General features: G+C 45.4%; 1 protein-coding gene across 2 annotated transcripts in view; it reads right to left on the minus strand.

The window, feature by feature from the left end:
* Dapk1 (death associated protein kinase 1) overlaps window positions 1-24,851 on the minus strand; it is a 163,551-nt gene that overhangs the window by 47,418 nt on the left and 91,282 nt on the right. For both annotated transcript variants that reach the window (XM_059262764.1, XM_059262765.1), the window contains 4 exons: window positions 1,993-2,131; window positions 705-834; window positions 490-538; window positions 379-405 (listed from right to left, as the gene is read on the minus strand). In XM_059262764.1, coding sequence (XP_059118747.1) covers window positions 379-405; window positions 490-538; window positions 705-834; window positions 1,993-2,131 — 345 coding nt within the window. The remainder of the gene's footprint in view (window positions 1-378; window positions 406-489; window positions 539-704; window positions 835-1,992; window positions 2,132-24,851) is intronic.

Consider the following 24,851-nt stretch of genomic DNA (forward strand, 5'->3'; position numbering starts at 1 on the left):
TAATCACTCATACTTGTGTACAAATACACCATGCATGCACATATTAACAAGTACTTACATGACACACAAACACAACATCACACATGGTCATTTGAACTAGTGTGTAGTTTAAAATAAAACTCTTCTTCCTACTTTCTAAGCAATGGACAGCTAGAATTTCTCACCATAATTATGTTACAATCTCTGGCAATTCATTTGGTTAAGGAACAACAAGCCCAATTAGCATAAAATAAACACATTTCGAGAGTTCAGGATGAAGATGCTTAATGGGGAGCATGCATAAGCTGAAGGGGCCTACATGATCTATCTGGTTGGCAGATGACATTTGTGGTCTCAGAGACAAGGAAAGAATACATGAGCTGTAGACTTGATACTTACAGAATATAGGTTATTACCCCGATGCTCCTGTACATAAAAATAAAAACAAAGCCATTAGGAGAACAGCCAAATAGATCAGAAAGATACCAACACCAAGGACATTCTCCTTACCACATGTCTGCCTCGAGACCAAGGGGCTCATAGTTGACAATCTCTGGTGCTAAGAGAAAATAAAGACTCATTAGCTTGGGAAGTCTGCAGACCAACAGAGTCTGTCTTCACATAACAAGCAGAAACATGGACAGGAAATGATCCTAAAGCCAGGGAGACCCTGTCAGCAGAATGTAGATGAGACATAAGTGAGCCCGAGAGCAAAGAAAATTTACCTACAAACTCTGGTGTCCCAAATATATTTTTGAATTCATTTCCAAAGTCAATTTTATGGGCCAAGCCAAAGTCGATGATCTTGATCCGAGGTTTGGGCACATTTCTATCCAGAAGCATTATGTTTTCCGGCTTAAAGAGAAAGAGAGAAGTAAAAGGGTGACAAAATGGTTCTTCTTCACTGCTTTAAAAAAAAAAAAAGAAGAAGAAGAAGATGTAGATGAAAAGAGAGCCTGGGAATAACACGTTTTTGAGCTCAGGGTCTCCAGGAGGCAGGTCTAAGACCAAGAATTTGAGGCCAGAAAACCCTTGGTAAGGAAGGGGAGGCAGGAAACAGGAGGCAGGTCTAAGATGTCTGCTCTGCTAGGACAGGATGACTAGAGCACCGCTCTTCTTGACGACTTGAGGAGAAAGGGCAGAAATCAGGGTCATTCCCGTGGAAGTGGAGCCTGGACCTGTCATCTCCTACCCTCTGGTCCTGACAGCTGCCCAGACAGCACTTATTGATGGGCATTGCCAGCTCCCAGGTCAGAAACAAGAAATCAAGCAGATGGACATTGGCAGAAAGCCACCTTGTGGTGTGCGCTGGTTAACACTGGGGACACAGACATGGGCCTCATGGCCCTGCTACAGTGAAAATTACAGGACGCTTTCTCCCTCTGCAGTCTTGTTCTAGCTTAATGGCCTGCACCAGCCTGTGGTCACCTCCAGTCAACCTAACAGTCACTGTCTGTTGTCCCTGTGTTGTCTCCCTTTCCCCAACAGAGCATGCCTCCGTAAGAGCTAGAAACGGAGTTCACACATTTTCAATCCCATACAGCCTTGCTTCCAGCCAGTCAAAGGACCTACACCCAGCCAAGTTTGGAGTTGGGTTTGCTTGACAGTGAAGGAAAGGGTCAGACTCCAGGCTTGTATCAAGAGAAGAAACACTCAAGATACCTTCCACCAAATGTCCAGCCACAGGAGGATGAAAGCTGTGCCCTATACCAGCCAACCAGCCAAAAACAGCCTAATGTCCAAGCTGAAGCACCTGGTTAGTAAGCTCCTTCAAGTCCTTCCAAGGATTCCTGACTGTGACCACTGATATTAAGCCTCTACCCCACAAAACGAACATTAGACACTCCAGCCATGGGAAGAGATTATAGGCTAGTGACTTACATGAACAACTCCATTTGTTAAGCCCACATGGGAGAAATGTCTTTATTCAGGTGCCTCAGTTTACCTTAGCCAACAAGCCACAAAGGCCACGGCTGGCCTAAGCTTCCATCTGGTTTCCACTCACAGTGTTACCTTCAGGTCAAAGTGGGCAATCTGAAGCGAGTGTAAGTAGTAAACACCACTGAGAATCTGCTTGAGAAATTCTGTCGCTTCCTCTTCAGTCAGGGATTCCTTCTCAGCCAAGAAGTCAAACAGCTCACCTCCTGCAACACTGAAAGCAGACAGAGAGCCAGGGTTAACGGAGATCCTCCTTCCCATCTTCTATTCATCCTCCCATGGCTGACTGGCAACTTACAGGCATGATTTGAAGGTGTGCTGAAACCACTACGGGTACTTTACAAATGTGCCACATTCACAAGTGAGGAGACAGGGCAAAGAGAGGTTGTGGGGAAATAAAAAGGAACAGGGGAATCTTTAAACTGTGTGTGTGCTCACCACACAGGTGCAGGCCTACAGGATGCCAGAGGGGACATCTTCCTCAGTCTCTTATTCACCTTATGTTTTAAGATGCAGCCTCTCTCTGAGCTCAGAGCTCCTCATTTTGGCTAGAGTGGCTGACCAGTGAGCCCCTGGGATCTGTCTGTCTCTACCCTACAGCATGAGGTTACAGAAGCCAGTGGCCATACACACACAGCTTTTACTTGAGTGCCAGGGATGTGAACTCAGGTCCTCACGCTTGCTCAGCATTTACCCATTGAGCCATCACTCCAGCCTCCAATGTTAAACTTGTATAGGACTCATAGAATAATTCATCCTATATGTTAGAGAGTAACCGGAAGATTCCTACCTGTATTTCAGCTGATTTTAAATTGATTTTAACATGGTATCATAAGGATTTCCTTCGGTCTAGTATTTGTTTATAAGTGAATATGTTCATTTTTATAAATGCAATTTCAAAAACACACTTACTAATGACTTTAAGAAATATTTTAGTTGCTAAGAATGAACTTATGCAAAACTGCAAGGTTCATGGCTGGTGGAGGATTTATTGAGTCTATCCTCACTGCCAGACAAGAAATCCATTGTGGGCAGCAGGTAGAGCCCTGAGCTGTTGGTGACTCTTGAACACTGCCCTACCCCCAGCATGGTGCCAGGCTCATGGTACAACTCAAAACTTCTCTATCCAGTGAAAGGAAGAACAAATTCCTCCAAAACTCCACAGCGGTAATTAAGAGAAAACAACAGGGAGCGTTTAATAAGAGTTCTTGTAAGGCAATCTTTATCACATTTAACAATTCACAACATTATAATTAAATGTGATTATGCACATAACTGCTATATTCTGTATTGTTCAGCAAGACGAGACTCCATAAACATCATACCTAGTGAATCAACACCCATTCAGTATAAATAAGCTAGTGCTCCTGGCTTTATCTTAAAGGAAAGCTCCTCACCTCACCTCCTCAGCCTCCAAGTCAGAAGCTGTCTGCTTACACAGCTCAGGCTCCACTGACATGGGAACTAGAGACACCTTGGTAATACAGACTATGGGCCTCCCAACCTGCTGCATGATGGTTTCTACAAATTCAGGCCAGAAAACTGGGTACTTTTAACAAGCATTGAAAACACTGGGAATCACTTCTTCAGGGGTTTGTCTCATGCCCCTTTAGCAAGCCTCCTCAATCTCTAGAGGACTGGGACTCCAGAAAACAGCAAGAGCCAACAGAGAGTGTGAACCTGCCTCTCCTTGCTGCACCCCCCAGCTCAGCTTTGAGAGACTCATTCAGGCTTTGCAATGCTCTTAACCACGTTTAAAATGTGATGCTCATTGTATTATTGGAATCAAAACAATGAGAAAAGGAATCTTTCAAGTACAGGGAGGAAGAAAGGACAGGAAAAACAAGAAACCGCAAGGTACCCTACACAAAGAGAGATGGGCCAGCCTGTCTGCTCCTCCAGCCTTTTCTGTGCTCTCTGGGTTGGGAATGGCTATTCCCCTCTCCATCCAGACAGAGGGCATCGACACTGCATACACCCAGATTCAGGGTACCCAGATTAGATTATTTTCCTCAAAATAAACTTTAAGATTTATTTATTTTATTCTATGTGTATGAGTGTTTTGCCTACATGTACTTATGTGCACCACATGCATGTCTGGTGTTCATGGAGGCCAGAAGAGGATATGGAATCTTCTGGAACAGGAGATACAGACACTGTGAGCAGCCATGTGGGTGCTGGGACTGAACCCTGACTCTGTGGAAAAGCAGCCAGTACTCCTAACCACTGAGCCATCTCCCCAGCCCCCAGGTTTAGAATCTTAATTCCCTCTCAGCCAGACCTGTATCCTGAAGTTATCTCTTCTCTCTTCATTCTCCCAGCAGTCAGAAGCCACAAAACAATCCTTTGAGGGTTTGGATTAAAAAAGGATGACTGCTAAGTACTGCCCAAGTCTGGCACAAGGCGGAGTCCTGAACGGTAAAGGAAGAAGGCTGTGCCCCCATAGCACAGGACACAGGATGCCTGGCAGGCTCTGACCAGAAAGCTCTCTCCCCTCAGCTGTTCCTCAGCTGGCCCATACTGGGGCCAGAGTGCTGAGCTTCCCAGAGAGAGGAGGGAGGAACAGAGGAACAAACAGAGCAGGGCCTTTCCTGTGAGTATAGTGCTGTTCCCTCCTCCTCTCTGTCTTTCTTCAGGGCTTTCCCCGTCCACCAGACACTGGCTATGTCTCCACACATACTCACACCTTCTCTGCCCACAAGAAACACTGGCTGTGGTCTGGCTACTCGTGTTGGTGTCTGTCTGTCTTACTGTACTGCCAGGGCTGGGTATAGCACATAGGCAGATAGGTTCTTCTAGTGACTCTATCAATCCTTCTTCCTGTCCCAGATTGTCATCCTTGTTGCCCTGGGCTTTGGGCTCTGCCCTCTTCAGTGGCTGGCTCTTCCCAGCAGCACCCTGTGAATCTGCTCTTTCTCTTCAGATCCAAACCTTTCACCCCCAGGAGTTCCAGCCTTTATGAGGCAGGATGACAAACATGAGGTGATCCTAACTAGACCCTGCAGGGTCAATCAGGCTCATGAAGACTCTGGTTCTTTTCCTATAAAATAAGGGGGCCAATGACATTTTTTAAATGGAGTTGTTCCAAGATTCCCAAGCACATCTAGGTCCTCTGTGGTAAGCAAATACTGATGTGTTGCATGAATCTTAAATGGTCTTATTAATAAAAAGGAAACCTGGAGCCAGGTACTAGGGTCATCGTTGGAAGATCAGAGAAGCAGAACAAACCACAGCTTCCTCACCTTGCCAATTCTCAGTTGATCCTGTTTCCTCAGACTGGAAGCCTCTGTGTCCTCATCCAAATGGATCTCAGCTGAACTGCTTCTCGAAAGCCTAAAAGCTTAACCAGGCCAGATGCTTCTTGTTCCTGGTCCTCACGCCTTATATGCCTTTCTGCTTGCTGCCATCACTTCCTGGGATTAAAGGCTCACTTCCTGGGATTAAAGGCGTGAGTCACCATGCCTAGCTGTTTCCAGTGTGGCCTTGAACTCACAGAGATCCAGGCGGATCTTTGCCCCTGGAATGCTAGGATTAAAGGCGTGTGTGCCACCATTTTCTAGCCTCTGTATCTAGTGGCTGTTCTGTTCTCTGACCCCAGACAAGTTTACTAGGATGTACAATATTTTGGGGAACACAATACCACCACATTGATGTCTTTCTTCCTGCTTGGCCTCTAATTAAAACTCCTCCCTGGAATATTTAACAATAGCTCTCTGGAATTAGGGTAGGACAAAAGCGGTCCCCAATGTGTTCTGTCCCCATGTGGCCACTGCAAGCCACCCATATAGTGTTAGGAACTGTGGGGTTGGAAAGGTATACACACAGCAAACCCCTGTCCCATGGGTGCCTGGCTCTGGAATGATGCCAGCCACTGTTGTCTTCTTAAGATAGCTACACAGGATCTTACACCTTGCCCCTCTGCACCTGGATCTTGCCATCATACCTCAAGAGATGTCATCTATGGCTCTACTTTTAGAGTGCAGGCCCATGACTACTTTGGCTACAGGGACAACACAGAAGTGATTATGTGCCAACTCTAGGGTGGTTCTCATAGGCAAGGGGGGTTCATCCCACCTATATTCCTTCTGTAAGACTACACATGTGATTATCCACAAAACACATAGAAATGCTATAAGAGAGCCACAGAGAAAACCAAAGAACACTGGTGGTTTGAATAAAAATAGCCCCCATAAGCCAATAGGGAGTGGCACCAGTGGCAGTGTCACTGGGGGGTGGGCTTTGAGGTTTCAGAAGCTCAAGCCAAGTTCAGTGTTACTCTCTCTTCCTGCTGTCTGTGGATCTAGATGTAGAACTCTCAACTCCTCTCCAGCATCATGTCTGCCTACATGAAACCATGCTTCCCACCATGATGATAATGGACTAAACCTCTGAACTATAAGCCAGCCCCAATTAAATGTTTTCCTTTATAAGAGTTGCTGTGGTCATAATGTCTCTTCACAGCAATAGAAACTCTAAGACAAACCCCAAGTGAAGAAGGTCTTGGAGCTGGATAATCCCACCTAGTGGAAAGCATGGACATCAAAGACTGTCCACAAATACATTCCAGAACTCATGAGAAAACTGGAATAGCCATTTTAGGCCACTATAACAGACGTCCATGGGCACCACCCATGTTCCTGTCCCTGAAAGATACCTACTGTCCCAGTTCTGAGGGTGGCTCAGTGGGTATTCCTTTGACCTCTACCACCCCAGAGCTCTTCTCTACTGAAGAGGGCCCCTAGACTCAAGGTCATGCTTCTTTCCAGAAAGCTACCTAGTCCGGCAGCTGATCAACCTGGGGCCATGTAGCAGAGACCATCACACTTCCGTAAGACTACACATGGGGACCATCACACTTCTGTGAGATTACACACAACATACTCTACATACATGGGGCAATCACATTTCTGTAAGACTACACAAATGGGGACCACTGTACTTCTGTAAAACCACATGAGACACTTGGACTGCACAGTCTGTTGCAGTTGCTTGACTCAGCCAGCTCAGCATCAACATGAAAGAAACAATAACCAACATTCGAGTGAATGTGTGTGGCTGTGTCCCAGTAAAACGTTACTAACAAAAGCAGGTGGCTATCTGAGTTTGGCTGCTGGATGGCAATTTGCCAAACCTTAACTCCTGCAGCTCCATGACCACAGAGAATCAAGAATAACCCCAACCCCTAGAGTCAGGTCCTAGAATGTACAGTGGCACTGCTTAACCACAGCTGATGGAAAGCAGGCCCCAGATGGTCTTCTAATCACCTCTACGATTCACCCAGAACATTGCTTCAATCTCATGTTGTACATGACATGGGTCCATGTTGTGGCTTGTCTAGGAAGCCAAATGTCCCCCTGGGAAACAGAGCCATCATTGGTGCCCTGCATGCCCTGTGTTTATCATCCTTCCTCCTATTTATATGTCATCCTTCACCTCATTCCTCCTTCAGTCCTACATACATACTCATCCTCACTCACCCCACTTACATACTCATCCTGACTTCAGCAAAGGTTTGGGCCCACGCTGCACTGTTTATGATGTACTTGTCCCTCCTATCTCAGAAGCCAGCAAGTGATTGGATATTTGTTTTCTTGTTTGTTTTTCTTCTCACAAAGTCATTTCCACACACATGCTCAGAATCAGACCCTCCAAATAAGGCTAAGAAGGAAATCAGTGCAATCCTCTGTACTTGAACTTTTTGTTCCAAGTTTTATGTTTTGCTTACAAAGGAAGATTGACAGAAGGAGAGATGAGCAATCTGCAGAGCAGATTCTGAGAGAAAACTGAGCCTCCTCATTAGGTCTTTGAGTCAGACAGCTTTAAATTCCAACACTAACACACACACACACACACACACACACACACACACACACACACACACACAATGTGTGAAATGCAAGCTCATGGGCACTTGCTGTCTCCACCAAGAGAGGTAGGAGCAGGAGTTCTCTCACACCAGCAAGGCCTCCTGAAAGGATTCCTTACAGCACAGTTTTAAAAGCACTGTGGGCTCCTGGGTAGGTACACGGTCAGTGGGTTGAAGGAAAATTCATTTTAAAACTTCCCCCAATTATTACTTTGCAAGATTCTAGTCTCTAAATTAAAAACAGCAGAAAGTCCCTGACTCCTGTTAGCAATTGCCCTGAATATACGAGGATTCAATTCTGGATTGGCTCTGGTCAGTCTACAGTGCAGAGGACTCTCAGCTGCAGGCTAACTACCAGACTTGGCCCTTTTCAAGGTAGCTGCTAGATTCCCTGAGTTTGGGGGGCATGTCCTCATCTGGTACTACAGACCAACTACATGTGACAGGTGAATCAGGGACAGTCAACAATCAGGAACCACCTACACTCTACTGTGTGTGTATAGGCTCCAGGGAAAATGTCTGGGAGTAGCCTGCCAGGAGCCTGAATAGGCCTTGGTACCAACTGTGTCCTTGGATGTGGGTGATTGGACCCTATTTTACTATCTACAAAATGAGGGAGTTGAGTGACTCAGTCCAGCCGTTCTCTTAACCTAATAATTAGGGACATTTTTAAATGCAATTTCCTTACACCTGCTTGACTAGGTCCCAGAATCTGCATTTAACGTGGTCTTTAAGATGATCTTGGTGCACACTGACCACACACTTAAGACAAGCACCTCTTAGTTGTCCAGCTCAACATTTTAAGATTCTATGAGCCTGTGCGCATATACACATGTGTACACACATGTGAGCATCCGGGCCTCCTTCTAGCCAGGAGTATGGCAGAAAGTGATGTGTGCTGTTCCACTTCAATCATGGCTCCTAAAGCATCCCACACAAGCCTTCACCCACATTCTCCTGATATCCTAAATAGAATGTCTCTATGAGGACCCAAGAGATGGCTCACTGATAAAGGCATTGCCACCAAACCTGACAACCTGCATTCAATCCTTGAAACCCACATGGTGGAAGAGAACTGATTTTCAAAAGTTGTCCTCTGAACTCTCTAAGCATGCCATGGTGTACCTGTACATACTTGCTCACACACATGTGCACACTGTACACACACACACAAATAAGTAAATAAATAAATCCGATTATTTTTGAAGATTTATTTATTTATTATGTATAGAGTGTTCTGCCTGCATGTGTCCCTGCACTCCAGAAGAGGGCACCAGGTCTTACTATAGATGGTTGTGAACAACCATGAGGTTGCTGGGAATTAAACTCAGGTCCTCTGGAAGAGCAGCCATTGCTCTTAACCTCTGAGCCATCTCTCCAGCCCCAAAAAATCTGATTTTTAAAAAGAATCCTGTCTTCTACAGTCAGGATGAAGAATCAGTGATCTAGCATTAAGATATGGGCAATGTGAAAAACTGACAATTCCCACCCATCCTTCTCACTCATGAACGAAAAGGCAGAATGAGTAAGATGAAGATATAACACCAGAAAAGCGTCACGGTTTAGCATTGGCAGCAGGCACCACTGATGCGGGCCGGATCACATCACTAAGCTGCGAGGAGGATGTACCACACAAGCCACATCCTCACATCCCACCAGCTCCCAGAAAGCCTCACCAAGCCCTAACTGAGCTGACCACACACTCAAGCCCAAAGCCAAGTAATCAAAGCTAGTTTGCTGAGGCAGACTCTCAAATAGGAGGCCACGGTTCTTAGCTACATGAGGTACTTAAAAAAAAATCCTTATTTTCCATTTTTTAACTTGAGGAAGTATGTGTAATATAATGAAACATTTATAAAACAAGCCAACAAACCCAAATCCATTTTATTTCTCTCTTCCTCTTTCAGTGAACAGGCTTTACTTTCTCTTTACCCATTGCACAGATCACTAGGATAGTCATCCTTGAAAATGTGCATTGGGTTCACAGAGAAGTTGTAAGAGACACCTTTGGAGGAGAAGCCCTTCCTAGCTCCTGGGAGATACCACAGAAGACCTGCTGCATGCTGCTCAGACTGCTGCACATCACACCCTGCAGGGTGTCTCAGGTAGGTGGTTGTCACACCTACAATGGATTGGCATAAACCACAGCCCTTCCTCCCCCAGTTCAGAACACTTGCTCATTTTCTGATTCTCCACTTGCATTTTCATTTCTAAAGGGACCAGAAGAAAAGGCACATGGGAAATAGAAATGGATGTGGGAGATGGCATGAAAATATTTCAAACAGATGAAGTAAGAATTTGTTTAAAGTTCCCAGAGATGATGATGGAGCCCATCAGTTCAGCTGGGAACAGGCAAAAACTTCAAAGAGAAAAATCTACAGTTCTGCAGACAATGGCCTAATGCACCTCTCAAGATGTTCCACAGAACCAGAGGATGCTCCTGAGAAAGGAGCAACTGTCGGGAAAGGGTCTTGAGATAGGTGGGGGCTTAGGGCATTACCATGACTTGAGAGGCACCTTAAGTTTCTAGTCACAGTCTTAGGAGCTTAGACTTGGGGTTTCCCAGGCCCCAGGGTTCCAAGTATGTCAGGTGATGTCATGAGCAAATTCAGGTGAGAAAAAGCAGAGGCAGGCAAGCTAGAAGGGAGGCCTGGGGTCCAAGTGAATGCTTAGCTGTGCATCTAGAGGGTAGAGTGTATGTTTAATACTCAAAGCATGAGGCTGGGCCACCCCATCCATCAAACCCAAAGACTACAGTTGGTTTTAGGTAGTATATTTTAAGAGAGATACAAAGTTGGAAAATATTCAGAAAATGTGACATTGGGAGTGTGGCTCAGTGGTACGGATTGGAGTTCTCCAGGCCCTGTGTCTGGTTCTCCATCACAGAAGAGGGGAGGGAAAGTGAGAGGAGAAACATGCACACAGCAGGCAATAAAGACTTCCCTCTCTTGAGAAAGGGAGCTCAGTGGCTGTGTCACTATGGGTGGGATGCAGATATATATAGAGAGATTCATGGCCCTCAGATTGCCTGCATGGGCCCTTGGTAGTATATCACTTTCCCTGGGGGACATCTACTCACCTGCCAGGTGACCAAAGTCAAGACTCCACCCAAGTCCAACTTAGTGAACCAATAAATCTATTGGGCTTGTTTACAGGAGCATGGGTGACAGGAAACACTACATCACCACATACTCCCCAGCTCATCATGACAATGACATCATGGATACTACATCTTGGAGTCTACTTTTAGTTACTCCCACTTCTTACATACTCCAGCACTCCCAAGATCACTAAGGCTAGGATTAGGGTGAGGGTAAAGGCTGGACCCCCATGTGAGGGACCCCCCAAGATGGTGGTGGGTTTATGTTATGCTGAGAGGAAAAATCCATATACAATACTACATGATGCCCCAGCTTGACCATGAAGACAGTCATCTCCAGGCATAGACAGCCTCATCCATTTGGCCCAGTGACCTAAATCCATGGCCACATTCAAAGCACCAGCAAGAATGTTGTGGAGCAGCACTGTTGTAGGCAGTCCTGTGGAGGAGGTGGAGGAGAGGGAAAGAGCTGAGAGACAAGATTCCCCTTGCACTTGGGCCATGTAGATTTCTTGAACTAAAGAAAAGCACTCATTCCAGGGAAAATGAAAAACCCCACAGCCAGAAAGCCCTGCAGCATATGCCAAGCCTCTTTTTACTTTAATGGCTTCAGCCCAAGCTTTAGAAACCCACAGAAAGAATTAGGCCAATCGAAAGTGGGGCAAACGGAAAAGCTGGGGCAGCCAGGCCTCTCCTCAGCTTGGGTAATTATAACCAGTATTAGAACAAAAGGCCAGTGGGACATAAACCAAGCTAGGAGAGCCATAGATGGAGGATGATTCCAAAACCAATTTATCTTGTCTAGCTGAAAACAAGGGAAAGCGATTACCCAGGGGTTGTGTGACTTCAGCCCCTCCTTCCTGACTGGATGTAACTCTCCATCAGGAGCTAAAATGACAGTTGCTGATTGTTGTTAATGATCTGGAAATCCAGGCCAAAAGACCACCAGCCTGTAGGAGAGCACACAGCCATTGCAAAGGACCATGCTGCCCCTGAGATGTGGATGTGGAGAGCTAAGCTTCTAATGTGCACAAGGCAGAAGGCCTTTTCCCTCGGTTTGAGAATGTGTTTTGGGAGGAAGAAAAGCTGAAGGAAGAGAAGGATTTTTGGAACTGAAATTCACTTGTGGGAATCGAGGCTTCCCATAACTTCCTTCCTGTTGCTAAGAAGCCCAGCCCCTGGGGGTTAATAATGGGGATCAAGGTCAGGGCAGGGGAGGAATCAGAAACCCTGCAGAGTGGGTAGGAAGTGAAGAGAGCCTTTAGCTGACTAGTTATGCTGAAAGGAAAGAGAAGTAGCAGCCTGCAGCCCTGTTCTGCTAGAAGATGGAGCTGAGAGAAGAGAGGCATACCCACCAGAGACACTCAAAGATGGAGATGAGACCTGGATGTCCCTTTCAGCAACACAGTTCAGGTCCATGAAAGGAGACCTCCATCTTGAGCAAGGAGACCTTAGATCCTCTGAAAGATTCTTCTTTCTCTCTGTCTCTGTCTCTGTCTCTGTCTCTCTCTCTCTCTCTCTGAACACTAATTTAACATGTGCTCCATGATGGGCAGGATTACACTACATGTCTATGGCAAATTCCACCACTCATGTCTGAGTGACACTGGCATCAGTGAGAGGCTCACAGTAGCTTTCAACTTCCGTGCCCTGCAATCCCATCTACTGTCCATCCTTCCAGTCAGCTTGTCCCAACCTACACACCCAATGTGAATACAACTCCCCTTGTCCCAGTTTGGACAATCTGCCTGTGCCCATTAAAGAAGACTACTTCAACCATGGCAGGTCACAGGCAAGCAGGATCTTGGGTGGCAATGCCGTGGGCACTCCTTCCTCTCCTCATCCCCAATATTCTGGCCTAGACAGTCCCCTCATTGTTGTTCCTAAGGACCAGAGTGCCTTCTGCCAGCTAGTCTCCTAGACTGACAGAACTTAGGCCACTTTTACTAGGCACTATGCTAGCCTGCACATCTAGAAGTTTGATGTATAAGAGCAAACAAATAAATTTCTAGCAATGCCTCAGAAAGCTTACAGTTGATTAAAGGAGAAAAACACACAGATATTCTAGTAAATGCATAGTCAATACACTTCTAATGGTGATTTTTAAAAATGTGAAAGATGTCAAAGCGTAGATAGAAAACCAAAATGAAAGACAGGGGAGCCATGGGCTAGAGAGAGAAGACCAGAAGCTCACATTGGAGTGTTGAAGTTTGAGGAGATCCATTTGAGTGAAAATGTTGAAGAGATCTCTGGAGGATGCTTGCAGGGCTTCCAAGAGACCTAGTGATGTAGTCTTGGGGGATTGGAAATACTCTAGGAGGCAATAGTTAAGTGTCTTGAACTAAGTACATACTAAAGCATTATGCAGCATATATTAAGAAACATAAATGGAAGCCTTTTACAGGTCAAAGAGGAACAGAGGGCAGAGTAAACTCTTCTGAAGAGGGAACAGAGACCAGCAAAGAAGAATAACAAACAGATACAGGTTGCTTCCTCTCTCTATCAACACCACCTCTATTGTAACCATTCTCTGTGTGGATGGCTCTCATCCTTCTGATGTGTGTGGGTGGTTTTCATCCCTTCAGAGATGTGTAGATGGCTCTCTCCCCTTCTGATATGTATGCATGCCTCTCATCCCTTCCAATATGTGTGGATGCCTCTTACCCCTTGTAGAGACCCAAAGAGGTTTCCTAGTGAGAACTTATTCAGCGTCTGAGAATCTGAGTTTGCTTTACCCAGCAGGGCTGCATAAGGGGATGATTTGACCACAGCCATGATTATCAGGTGTTTAGAAGATCTAGACTTGGCTATGTGGTGTACTTTGATCTAGCAAGGGGGAAGTCTTTTGCCCTGCCCCTTGGCATTGTTATAAAAATCCCTTTTGAAGAGGCAGAAAGGGACTTTGGGCTTTGATCCAGGTCCTCCCAAAACTATCTTGTGTTTCTATCTTTCTCCTCTCCACTATCTTTCTATCTAAAAGTTTCTTACCCCTCTCTCCTCCTCATAGAAACCCTTTAAAGGTGGGAGCTGGCTTCTCACAGATGGTGCCTGAACAGGGACCTGGGTACAGAGGAAGTAAGTGAGAGTAGGGAACACTGTGGAAGCAGTTGGACATGCCTGGTTTTGTATTAAGGTTAAGGGAGTGGTATTTTATTCTTTGGGAGCAAAAACTGTGTATAGAAAAGTTAGGCTACAGCAAGTATCTCTCTGTGCCTAGGTTTCTCTCTTTTTCTGTCTCTCGTTCTCAATCTTTATCTACTAAATTAGGTCTAAAAGTGGTACTATAAATAAGTCATAGAAATATAGGCTTAGGTATATTAGGACAGAATAAGCTCTAGGTCTAGGGAGATGGTGAAGGTTTAATATAAAGTAATTTAGAGTAGAGTAGTCCCCACACACACACACCCAGCACAGATGGGACCTGGGGCGTAAAAGGCAGTGTCCAGGACTGAGCAGACACTGCAGGGCTGGCAGTCTGAGAACAAAGGGCTGTTTCAGGGACTGCCAGCTTCAGAAGCCCCCACAGCAAGTGGCAACAGCCAGGCAGCAGCAGCTGAGACCCTCGGACACTATAGCAGCACAGGTGGCAGACACCAGAGCCAGTGCAGGCAGTAGGGTTCTGCATATTTTCTGCTGTGAAAAAACCTTGGTGAGGAGCTGCAGTGGTGGCAAGAATACAGCAGAGGCTTTGGGCCCCTGTCACCAGGAGCAGGACTGGGAGATATCTGGGAGACGGCAGGCAGAGAGCCGAGCAGGGCAGCATCCCCCCAGTGTGGAGCAGTGGTGGAGGTAGGGATGCAGGGGAAACTGCTGGCTGACAGAGCACCCAAGTGAGACATGCTGAAACTCGGGCCAGTCCAAGCTCCCAGCAACAGAATGAGGCAGAGCCCTGCAGCTACCCTGGGAGTAGCATTTGGCTGTTCAAGCAGGGTAGCACACAGGGGTTTCCAGGACCCAGTGTGCTGAACGCTGGTGGCCTTGTGCTCACTGGGACCTGAGTTCAGCAAGCCAGCTGCCCCAGAGGAGGTGGAGGGCAGCTGAGGTGAGCCGAGTGCAGGGAGGCCTGGGAAAGTCACCAGTCAGCAGCTTGCAATGCTGGGAGCTGCAGCCCAGCTGCCCTGGAACTTCCTACATCAGAGGAGCTGTGGGCCTGGGACCCAGGAGGGAAGGGACCAAGAATGTGTTTGCTGAGGCTGCATGAGGTTAGTGCCCACCAGCCTGCTCATGGTAAGTGGTGGCAGCCTCCAGGGACTCAGTGGACTAACATCAAGTCTCCCAGGCCTCGAGGGGACCACACTGGGACTCCCAGACTGCACATCTCCACATCCTCCTCCTCAGAGCCAAGCAGTTGTGGCAAGAGCCATGTGGGAGACTGATGAGCCAGGCTCTGATCTTAGGCTGTCAGTGGAACTTTAAGACTGTTATTAGAACTGACTTTTTGAGCTTTTGCAAATCTCAGAAATGAAGCAGTTTTGAGTTCACCTACAATTTTAACTGTGGTGACTCACGATTCATGTACCCTCTGTCCTGTTGGAAGAAAATGTAAATAGTTCTGTTAAGAGATCTCTTTTGAATGTTTGCTAAAGTTTGTAAAGTGTCAAAAGTCCTATAGAGTATATAGGACTTTTGACACTTTACAACTTACATTCATTGCTTTTGAATGTAAGTTTGTAAGAATTGTAAATATTTGTAGTAATATTCATGCTAGTTATAATATGTATAGTAATAATCATACTAGAATTATGTTAATCTATTGATATTGATGAACCATGGTTTGGTGAAACTAAGGGAGTCTATTGATTTATTTGGTGTGTTTGCTTCAATAGTTTATTGATTTAAAAAGGGGCTTTGTGCAGCTAAGGCTGTTATAGATATCTTAGACCCATCCAAAAAAAAGACATTCCATCTTGGTCATCCTCTACTCCTTTACTGGGGGGTGTGAAAGCCATAAGGATTACTGTAGTTGTTCCAGCTACTTGCAAACTCTTAGTAGGGACCTGAGTCAGAGCTGAGTTAGCTCTGTACTTCCTCCTGTAATAGGCTGGTAGTCAGGAATGGGTAACATTCTTCTTGCTAGCTGCCAACCTAAGGCAGAGTATGCTTGATGGAAAGTGTATCTCCATGATGGGTGAGGCTAATTAAGAAAGAAGGATGACCTAAGGCAGACACAGTCTATCTGAGGGGTCTGAGGGGCCCTTTAATATATTAAGAAGGGAGAGCTGTAGAGACTTACAGAGGTTTCCTAGTGAGAACTTACTCAGGGTCTGAGAATCTGAGCTTGCTTTACCCAGCAGGGCTGCATAAGGAGATGATTTGACCACAGGTGTGATTATCAGTTGTTTGGAAGGGTCTGCACTTGGCCATGTGGTGTGCTTTGATCTAGCAAGGGGGAAGTCTTTTGCCCTGCCCCTTGGCATTGTTATAAAAAGCCCTTTTGAAGAGGCAGAAGGGGCTGTTGGGTATTGATACAGGCCCTCCCACAGCTGTCCTGTGTTTCTATCTTTGTTCTCATCAGCTAGGTTTCTCTTTCTACTGAATATTTCTTATCCCTCTCTCCTCATCCTAAGAACCCTAGAAAAGGTGGGAAAGTTAGGAACTGGACTCCCACAGTCTCACACAACCCCTTCCAATGACAGGGAAATCTGAGGGGTAGAGAAGGCTGATAGTCCAACTTTCCAGTAGGTTTCTGGCAACCAGAAGCTACATCAGCCAAAAAGCTCTGCCCTCTCTACTCTCCCCTCCATATCTCCATCACCCCATTCCAACAATGTTCTTAATGAAGCAGAAAATTGAGAAAACAAAAGGGAGATTTCCAAAAAGTGTACTTTTTTATTTTTTATTTTATTTTATTTTATTTATTTATTTTTAGCAATTTCTGATGGACCCAGGGCTTTTGAAAGAAAGGTCCAGAGTTAAAATGTGCTCTATTCATTCAGGGACAACTAACCATTCTTCAGTAGAAGGATTTCATTGGCAGACAGGGTACTGGGAATTGTGGGTTGTCATCCTTCACCTCAGTATCATGAATCAAGTGAGGTCAGAAAACCCAGAGAACTTCTTTACAACTACTCTCCAGATTTTCCTTCCTTCCCCAGTTAGTTGGCCTTTCCCAGGCACCTGTGCCCCTCACCCCCCCCCCCATCCAAGGGTGAGGAAAACCCCTTGCCATTAGTGGCTGTAGCACACTGTTTCCTGACACTTGTTGACAACACTTGGTTAAGAGCCTCACAATTTTCTGTGTGCTGTCTGCTTCCTCATTGATTCAAACCCTAATGTTCAAGAATAAGAGATACACCACTCTCTAGGAAAGTTGTTTGCAAATATTTTCACAGCACTCACATAAGTAAATCATCAACTCATAATAAAAGACATCCTGATTGGTCAGCTCCCAGTTTTGAAGTCAAATATGATATTTTCATCCCTCTAAGCTGTCTATACTCTATTGGACCTGCCATATACTTGTAAGGCCAAGAACAGTCCTGAGTAGTATGGCAGATAAAGTAGGACATGGTCTTGTCTTCAAGAGAACTTCTTAAGAGGAGCACAGGTGTATATGCAAGTGTGACACCAGAGCTCCACCACACATCTTCCCACAGTTTAGGGAAAAGCTAAGAAAGGAGCAATAAGAACAATGTAGAGGGCTGGAGAGATGGCTCAGTGGTTAAGAGCACTAGCTGTTCTTCCAGAGGTCCTGAGTTCAATTCCCAGCAACCACATGGTGGCTCCCAACCATCTGTAATGAGATCTGGTGCCCTCTTCTGGCATGCAGGCAGAACACTGTATACATAATAAATAAATAAAAAAAAAAAAAAGAACAATGTAGAACTTGGAGAAACAAGGCTAGAGAAAGTGATAGAAAGACCAGAGGCCCTCATAGTCCAGGCTGGTTTTCTAGAGTCACTCTTTGAAATCCACTGAGATACATGTGGTTTAAGGGTAATAGAATACAGGAAGCACCAACTAAGGAGGTAAAGAGCAGAGGTGCCTCACAAGTTCATGAAGAATGAGGTATGTACGTAAGACATACAGAAGTTTAAGGCTTCGAAAACCCACATAAAATAATCCCTTCCTAAGAAGCTACTGTGAGAATTTCAACCTCCCTCCCTAGATCTGGACTCAGAATACCTGATCTGGAGGTGGTACTGCCAACTCTCAGAGTGACACACACAGATTAGATGAACTTGTACCAGGCAGGGCCTACAATGGCTGACCCAAATGAGATGGTATAGATCAAATACAGCTTCCGCATTTCCTCCGGGTCTCTTATTAATGTAGTGTTTGAGGATCCTGCCCAACTGCAACCACTTTAAAGGAAGCCAATGTTAAACCCTTCATTTCTGATGAAATCTGATCTACTTGAATTTTCCCATCAAACTATTTCAGACACTATCACCTAGGGACGGTGAGAGCCTGTCAGCCCAAGCCTCATGTATTCTAACTCTGACAGGACAGCAGCCTTCTCATCATCTCATGGTGGCTGTGCTTGGGAAGTGCTATAGTGCACAGCCTAGACAAGTTGTTGATGCTGCCCTGTAAGACAAGCACACAGTGATTATTGCTGTGCTAGGACCCTGCTTCTCCACATCTGCATCACAGAAATGGTAACACTATTAAAAAAAAAAAATAAGTTCCATACATGTTAAAAGATATCCAGATGGAGACTCTCACAAAAATCTACAACTGGTCAAATGCGAGAACAACTAACCATGGGGCACCAGTCTCAACACATCTATAATACAACCCCTGTACCTCAGACTCAAGATACATTGGAGAAGAGGGAGTGGAAAGATTGTAAGAGCCAGAGGACAAGGAAGGACATCTGCCATGAGTCAGGGTGCTACATATGACAGGATGCTACACACATGAAATCTTAACAATATGCTCACCTAAACAAGATCTGCACAATGACAAGACCAGTTGACATCCCAAGTGGATGAGGAAATGTTACAAGTCCCCAGCCCTAGATGAAGAGCTACAGGAAATAAATGGCTACTAACAGAAGGAGAATAGTCTTCTGCTGTGGGATGTTCTGTATGTCAAATGTGTTGCTCTGATTGGTTAATAAATAAAACACTGATTGGCCAGTAGCCAGGCAGGATGTATAGGTGAGAAGAGAAGAGAATTCTAGGAAGTGGAAGGCTGAGGCAGAGAGACGCTGCCAGTTGCCACCATGACAAGAGAGATATAAGGTACCGGTAAGCCACGAGCCACAAGGCAAAGTATAGATTTAAAGAAATGGGTTAATTTAAGATAGAAGAACTAGATAACAAGAAGCCTGCTATGGCCATACAGTTTGTAAGCAATATAAGTCTCTGTGTGTTTACTTGGTTGGGTCTGAGAGGCTGTGGGACTGGCGGGTGAGAAAGATTTGTCCTGATCGTGGGCCAGGCAGGACAACTCTAGCTACAGTTTTCTCAAGGGATAAGCTCCTCAATAGATTATCCAATGGCAAGTGGTCAGCCCCAAATGTGTCTGCATACAAGTAATACTAAATGGACTCAGCAGGTTGTATTTATACATACATGTGTGTGGAAGAGGTCAAGAAGTTGAGAGGAAGGGGGTATGGGAAGAGTTGGAAGTAGTGAAAATAATGTAAATATAGTACCCATATATGAGATTCTCAAAAAATAAAATAAGTAAAAATATTTTAAAAAATAACAAAGAGATTCAAGAGAAGAGGTGAGATAAAAAGTTACTTGGAAGTAAAAATTAGGAGAAAGAGCAATGCATGGATACTTCTAGAAGTATCTCCATTTGCTTTCTAAACAGATTTTATAAGAATCTGTTTATAAGTCCAAGGGGCTTACAGATGATTCTGGATTGTTTCTGACTTGTTGTGAACCCTGGTTAGTAAAGCAATTGTTCCAGGGGCCTGAGGTCTTCAGGCTCTTCTGGTACACCAGCTGTGGGCGAACTGTCCCAGCTTCTCATTCATATCCAGCTCTGACTCAAACACCATCAAAGAATAAGGATACTATGTGACCAATGTGGGCGAAAGTCAAGCAGAAAGTGTGAGCTAAGCCTGGATCCCCAATCTGTAGTCCTCAGGCCTCAGGAGAAGTGAACACACGCTGAAGAGACAGCTTTAGCAGCAGCCCCAGGGCAGGACAGCCTGTGACTGGGACAGAAAAGGTAACTAGAGATGCTAAAAGAATCAGCATTGGAGGACCTGGGGGATCAAGGAAGCCAAGTTCCACAGTGCTCCCTTAGTCCAGATGTGCAGGGCCTGGGGAATCGAGAAGATGAAGTTCCACAGTGTTCCCTTAGTCCAGATGTGCAGGGCCTGGGGGATCAAGGAAGCCAAGTTCCACAGTGCTCCCTTAGTCCAGATGTGCAGGGCCTGGGGGATCAAGGAAGGTGAAGTTCCACAGTGTTCCCTTAGTCCAGATGTGCAGGGCCTGGGGGATCAAGGAAGCCAAGTTCCACAGTGCTCCCTTCAGTCCAGATATACAGCTTGCAAGAGAAGCTAACAGGAGACAATCAAGCCTGGCATGCGGCTGTGGGTGTCTAAGAGGAAGTGTGAAGAGGTCACAGATACTACACAGTGGGCAGAGCCTGCGACCCCTGGAAATGGGAGAGCTACTTGTACCCCAAGTTTCCCAAACCTTAGAGATCATACCTTTCTTGGATGCAGGCAAAGGGTCCTCATAATCAATGTCAACAGCTCATGTGGAGCCGACATCATGGCAGAAAGCAGAGTAACAGGCAATGAACAGAGCCTTCAGACTACACATCCAAGTGCTCAGGCACATGTTGCCATCCAAGAATCAAGCCGTCCACATAAAGAAGTAAAAATACTGATTAATAACCAAAGGAACACTTTTCAACCAGCCTGGCAAGAAAAAAGAATGTATAAGAAACACACACATAGGGCTTTATTTCTCAAGAGCACACCTAAGTGGAAAGCTATCTACCATATGTGATTTGATCTGTTATGAAAGGCTGAGGCTGCCGCCAAATGCTCTTGACTTCTCCGCTCTTGCCTAATAAGAGATATCTAAAGGGTAGGGTACCAGAAGAGCTCTCGAAATTGCCTTGGCGAACAAAAGCAAAGGTTCAAAAAGTTATAAGAGCACAATCTCAGGAAGGAACGAACAAGTGTGCCAGCAGGAAAGATCATGGAAGTCCTAGTGCTCCTCTGTGTCACAGGCACCATGGGAGAAGCATCCAGCATCCCTCTCTATCAGTTTACCACTTTGCCTAGAAGCATCGATTTATTCTTGGACTTTGTCTCTTGAAACACGTTCCCAGTTCTGGACCAGCCAGACAAATGTGTGTGCACCACACCAGAGTGTGATGATGGGAATTCACAATTCCCACACTGGTGATTTCAACTCTCGGTTTGGCTGAGGAGTAAAGGGCCGGCTAAGCAATGATCTTACGGAAAATGTCCAACACACACAAAAGTTTGAACACAACCTGTCTGCCAGGAGCAACTTCATCTCAGAACTTACTACTTTGCCAAACATGAAGAGAGTCAAAAAGAACTGCTGTTCACCAAGGGAGGAGTTTCAGACTGTCAAAAAGAATTGTCCGAAGATCCAGGCAACGACGGTGTGCATGCAGTTCATACCACTGTACAACATGCATAAACACGGTTAGCACAATAAATTTTACAATGGGTGCTTTTTTACCATGATTAAAGGAAGCAATTGAAAAAAAAAAGGGGGGGATTAAGGAAGACACTGGCCAAACTCTGGCCTCACACACATGCTGTCACCACACATGTGGTCCCACGCAAACAGGAACACACACACATGCACACCACATATATAAATGTTTTAAAATATAATAAATAAAATGTAGCCATTTAAATGAAAAAGAAAATTATTTTCATGACCTGAACTTGAAATGGAATCACATATGCATACCTACATACATGGAAAGATGGACACACACACACACACACACACACACACACACACACACACACACGCACAGTGAGAGCTTAACAAAATTTACCATCTCACGTGTCTAGAGGCCATGAGACCAAAATCAACACTCGTCTCCCCTGCCCTTGGTTTGGAGGAGTCCCAAGCACCCCTTGGCTTGTGACTGCCTTTCTCCAATGTCCTATCTGCCAGCATTCTCCCTACACCTCTGCCTGCCCTTCTTATAATGTCATCAACCACATTGATTACTGCCCTGCTCTACTGTAGTGTGACCTCCTGAGAACTAACCACACTGGAAACCACCCTTTCCCCCAATAAAGTTGCATCCTGACAAACTATCTATTAAGAATTACAATATATTTGGATGTGGGGCATAATTCAACCCTTAACAGCTTTTCAAAAGACAGAGCCCAGACCAGTCATGGCATCTACATCAGAATATGATAAAAGCACAAACGCTTGGCTAGGGAAGTAACTGAGTGGGTCGAATGTTTGCATACAGCATGCAGGAAGCCCTGGGACAGATTCCTAGCATAACAGAAAGCCAGGCAGAGTGGTGTAGGCCAATACCTGATGATTTTAAGTCATTCTCTCTGCATAGCAACTCAAAGCTAGCCTGGGAGAGATGAAGCCCTGTCTCAAAGATAATTAATTATTAATTTTTTCTTTGTTTTCTGTTTGTTTGTTTGTTTGGAGATAGTCTCTCTCTATGTGGCCTTAGTTGTCCTGGAACTCACTATGTAGACCAGGCTGGCCTCAGACTCACCTAGATCTGCCTGCCTGTTTTCCAAATGCTGGTATTAAAGGCATGTGCACCGTGCCCAGCTAATTAATTAATTCTTGAGCCCTATGATGAGAGTCTAGAAAAGGTCAAAGAGCCTGTCTTCTGTAAGCCTTTCAGGAGACTCTAATGGACACTAATATTTGGAAACTGCTTCCATACACTGCCCAGAGTTTCATGCTGTTTCCTAGGCTAACTCTGTGCCTTGCCTTTCTGGGGAAATCTGGAGCCTCCAGGACTTTCCATCTTCACATCTATCTAAGGTGGCTTCTCCTGTGGCAGAGATTCCCTGATGCCATTGCTCATGTGAAATGTTCTCAGATCTGGGCGTCTGTAAAGGCCACAGGTGCCTCTCATACACTGTTTAATCTGCTTGTGAATACTATAAACTGATTACACCGCCCAATTGAAAACCCTAGCTTAGACTTAAAAAACAAAGATCTGGCCAACCTGAATCCTAAATTCCAATATGAACAATCAACCTTTGGTGTTTGTCCCCTTAAACTACTGTTGAAGGACAGCATTGAGGACCTCAGGTATAGTTTCCACCATCAATGATACTTATTTCCATTGTCAGCTGGACCCTGAGGATATTTGGGCTTGAGTCGGCCTGTGTGGTCCCTCAGGATCAAAAGAGAGATGGAGGAAAAACTGCATCATTACCCACAAACCAAAATGTTTAGCAATGCACTGCTAGATGTCAGTGTCTCTGATTGACACCACCATGCACTTAGAAACAGCATTTACACTTGCATTAGAAGTGTCTACCAGAACCCCTTGTGTTCCCTATGGTGCTACAGGCAAGTAGTCGAGCCTTTAGAAGGTGTTGATTAGTAAAGGATGTGAGGTCACTAGAGAATACCCTTCACAGGTACTAGAGCCGCAGTCCCTCCTCACTCTCTCTCTCTGTCTTCTTCCTAGCTACCATGAAGGGAACAGCTCTGCCCCAACACACACTCACCACCATGACATGCTGCCTACCCAGGTTGCCACATGGCAAGGCCAAGCAACCAAAGACTAAAGACTCTGAGACTGTGAATCAAAATAAAGCCTTCTCTCCTTCCCAGTTGATCTTCTCAGGCATTTTGTCACAGCCGTGGAAAGTTAAGTTACACAGTCAACACTAAGTTCTCTAAGTTCGGCTTCTCTGCTCACAGGGTAACAGAGTGGTTATAAAATGAGTCAAGCACATATCAAAGTTTTGTAGTGGCTTAACTATGCAGTGAGGTGGGTGGGAAGAACACAGGCAGAAGAGATCTTTGTCTCGGCACGGGCATGACTTCGTTAAAGAACAATGGCGTGTGGAGGATGTGAAGTCGTGATAGTGACATGTCACCTATGCCTCCTTCGTGTTTATTCTGCACACACTGCAACAGTAACTCTTCTCCCATGAGGCAAGTGGCTCGAGGGGAAGTTATTATCTTAAAGCTACTTTTCAGGGTGGCAAAGAATGTAAGAGCCTGGCCTAGGGTCTGACTACTATGCCTTGAACACAAACAAACACAAAAATAGTATTATCCACTCTGAGGTCAGCAATAGTACCCTCTCAGATCCCTGAATGGTGGTTCCAGAAGTATCTCTTACTCAAGGAAGGATTGGTCATTTTGCTCTTGCTGGGCTTTCAACTGATTGGATGAAGCTCACCCAGTGAGCTGTCTGCTTCACTAGGTCTAGACAATTCACACGTTGATATCATGCAAAATCACCCAGAGCTTTTAACCAAACGTCTGAGCAGCCATAGGGCTCAGTCGGTGACACTTAATAGTAACCACCAACACTGCACATAGAATTGGTGGGTGAAGAGGAGAGAACACCAGCCCAAGGAGTGCTGGACTCTGTGAAGATGCTCCTGAACTTGTGAGGAAGGAGCCAGCCTTCTAACCCTTCTGCCCACTTCCAACCTCCTGCTGCTCCCACTGAACTTTCTCAAGTTGTACCAAGGTCACAGCACAGTTACAACATAAAGCTGCATGCTGCCAGGCACCTCACCACATGCCTGCAATTGAAAACATAAACACTGCTGGTGTTGGGGCTGGCAGGGTAACCAAAGTTACCTATGCTGTAGAGGCTGAAAGGTGAAACTTTACACTTCGGAAAACAAGTCTGGCAGTTGCTTATGGGATTCCCACATGCCTCAGCAACCCCACTCCTAAGAACTTACCCAGGAAATGTGAAAACTCGTGTTCACATGAGTCTGTGAGTGCTGGGGACAGCGTCACTCCTGACTGTGAAATAGTAGAGACAGCCTACGTGTCCACTAGATTGTGGAAGAATAGACAAGCACTCCATCCAGGT

This window comes from Peromyscus eremicus, chromosome 5 (assembly GCF_949786415.1).
Source record: "Peromyscus eremicus chromosome 5, PerEre_H2_v1, whole genome shotgun sequence".
In the NCBI taxonomy this organism is placed as follows: domain Eukaryota; kingdom Metazoa; phylum Chordata; class Mammalia; order Rodentia; family Cricetidae; genus Peromyscus; species Peromyscus eremicus.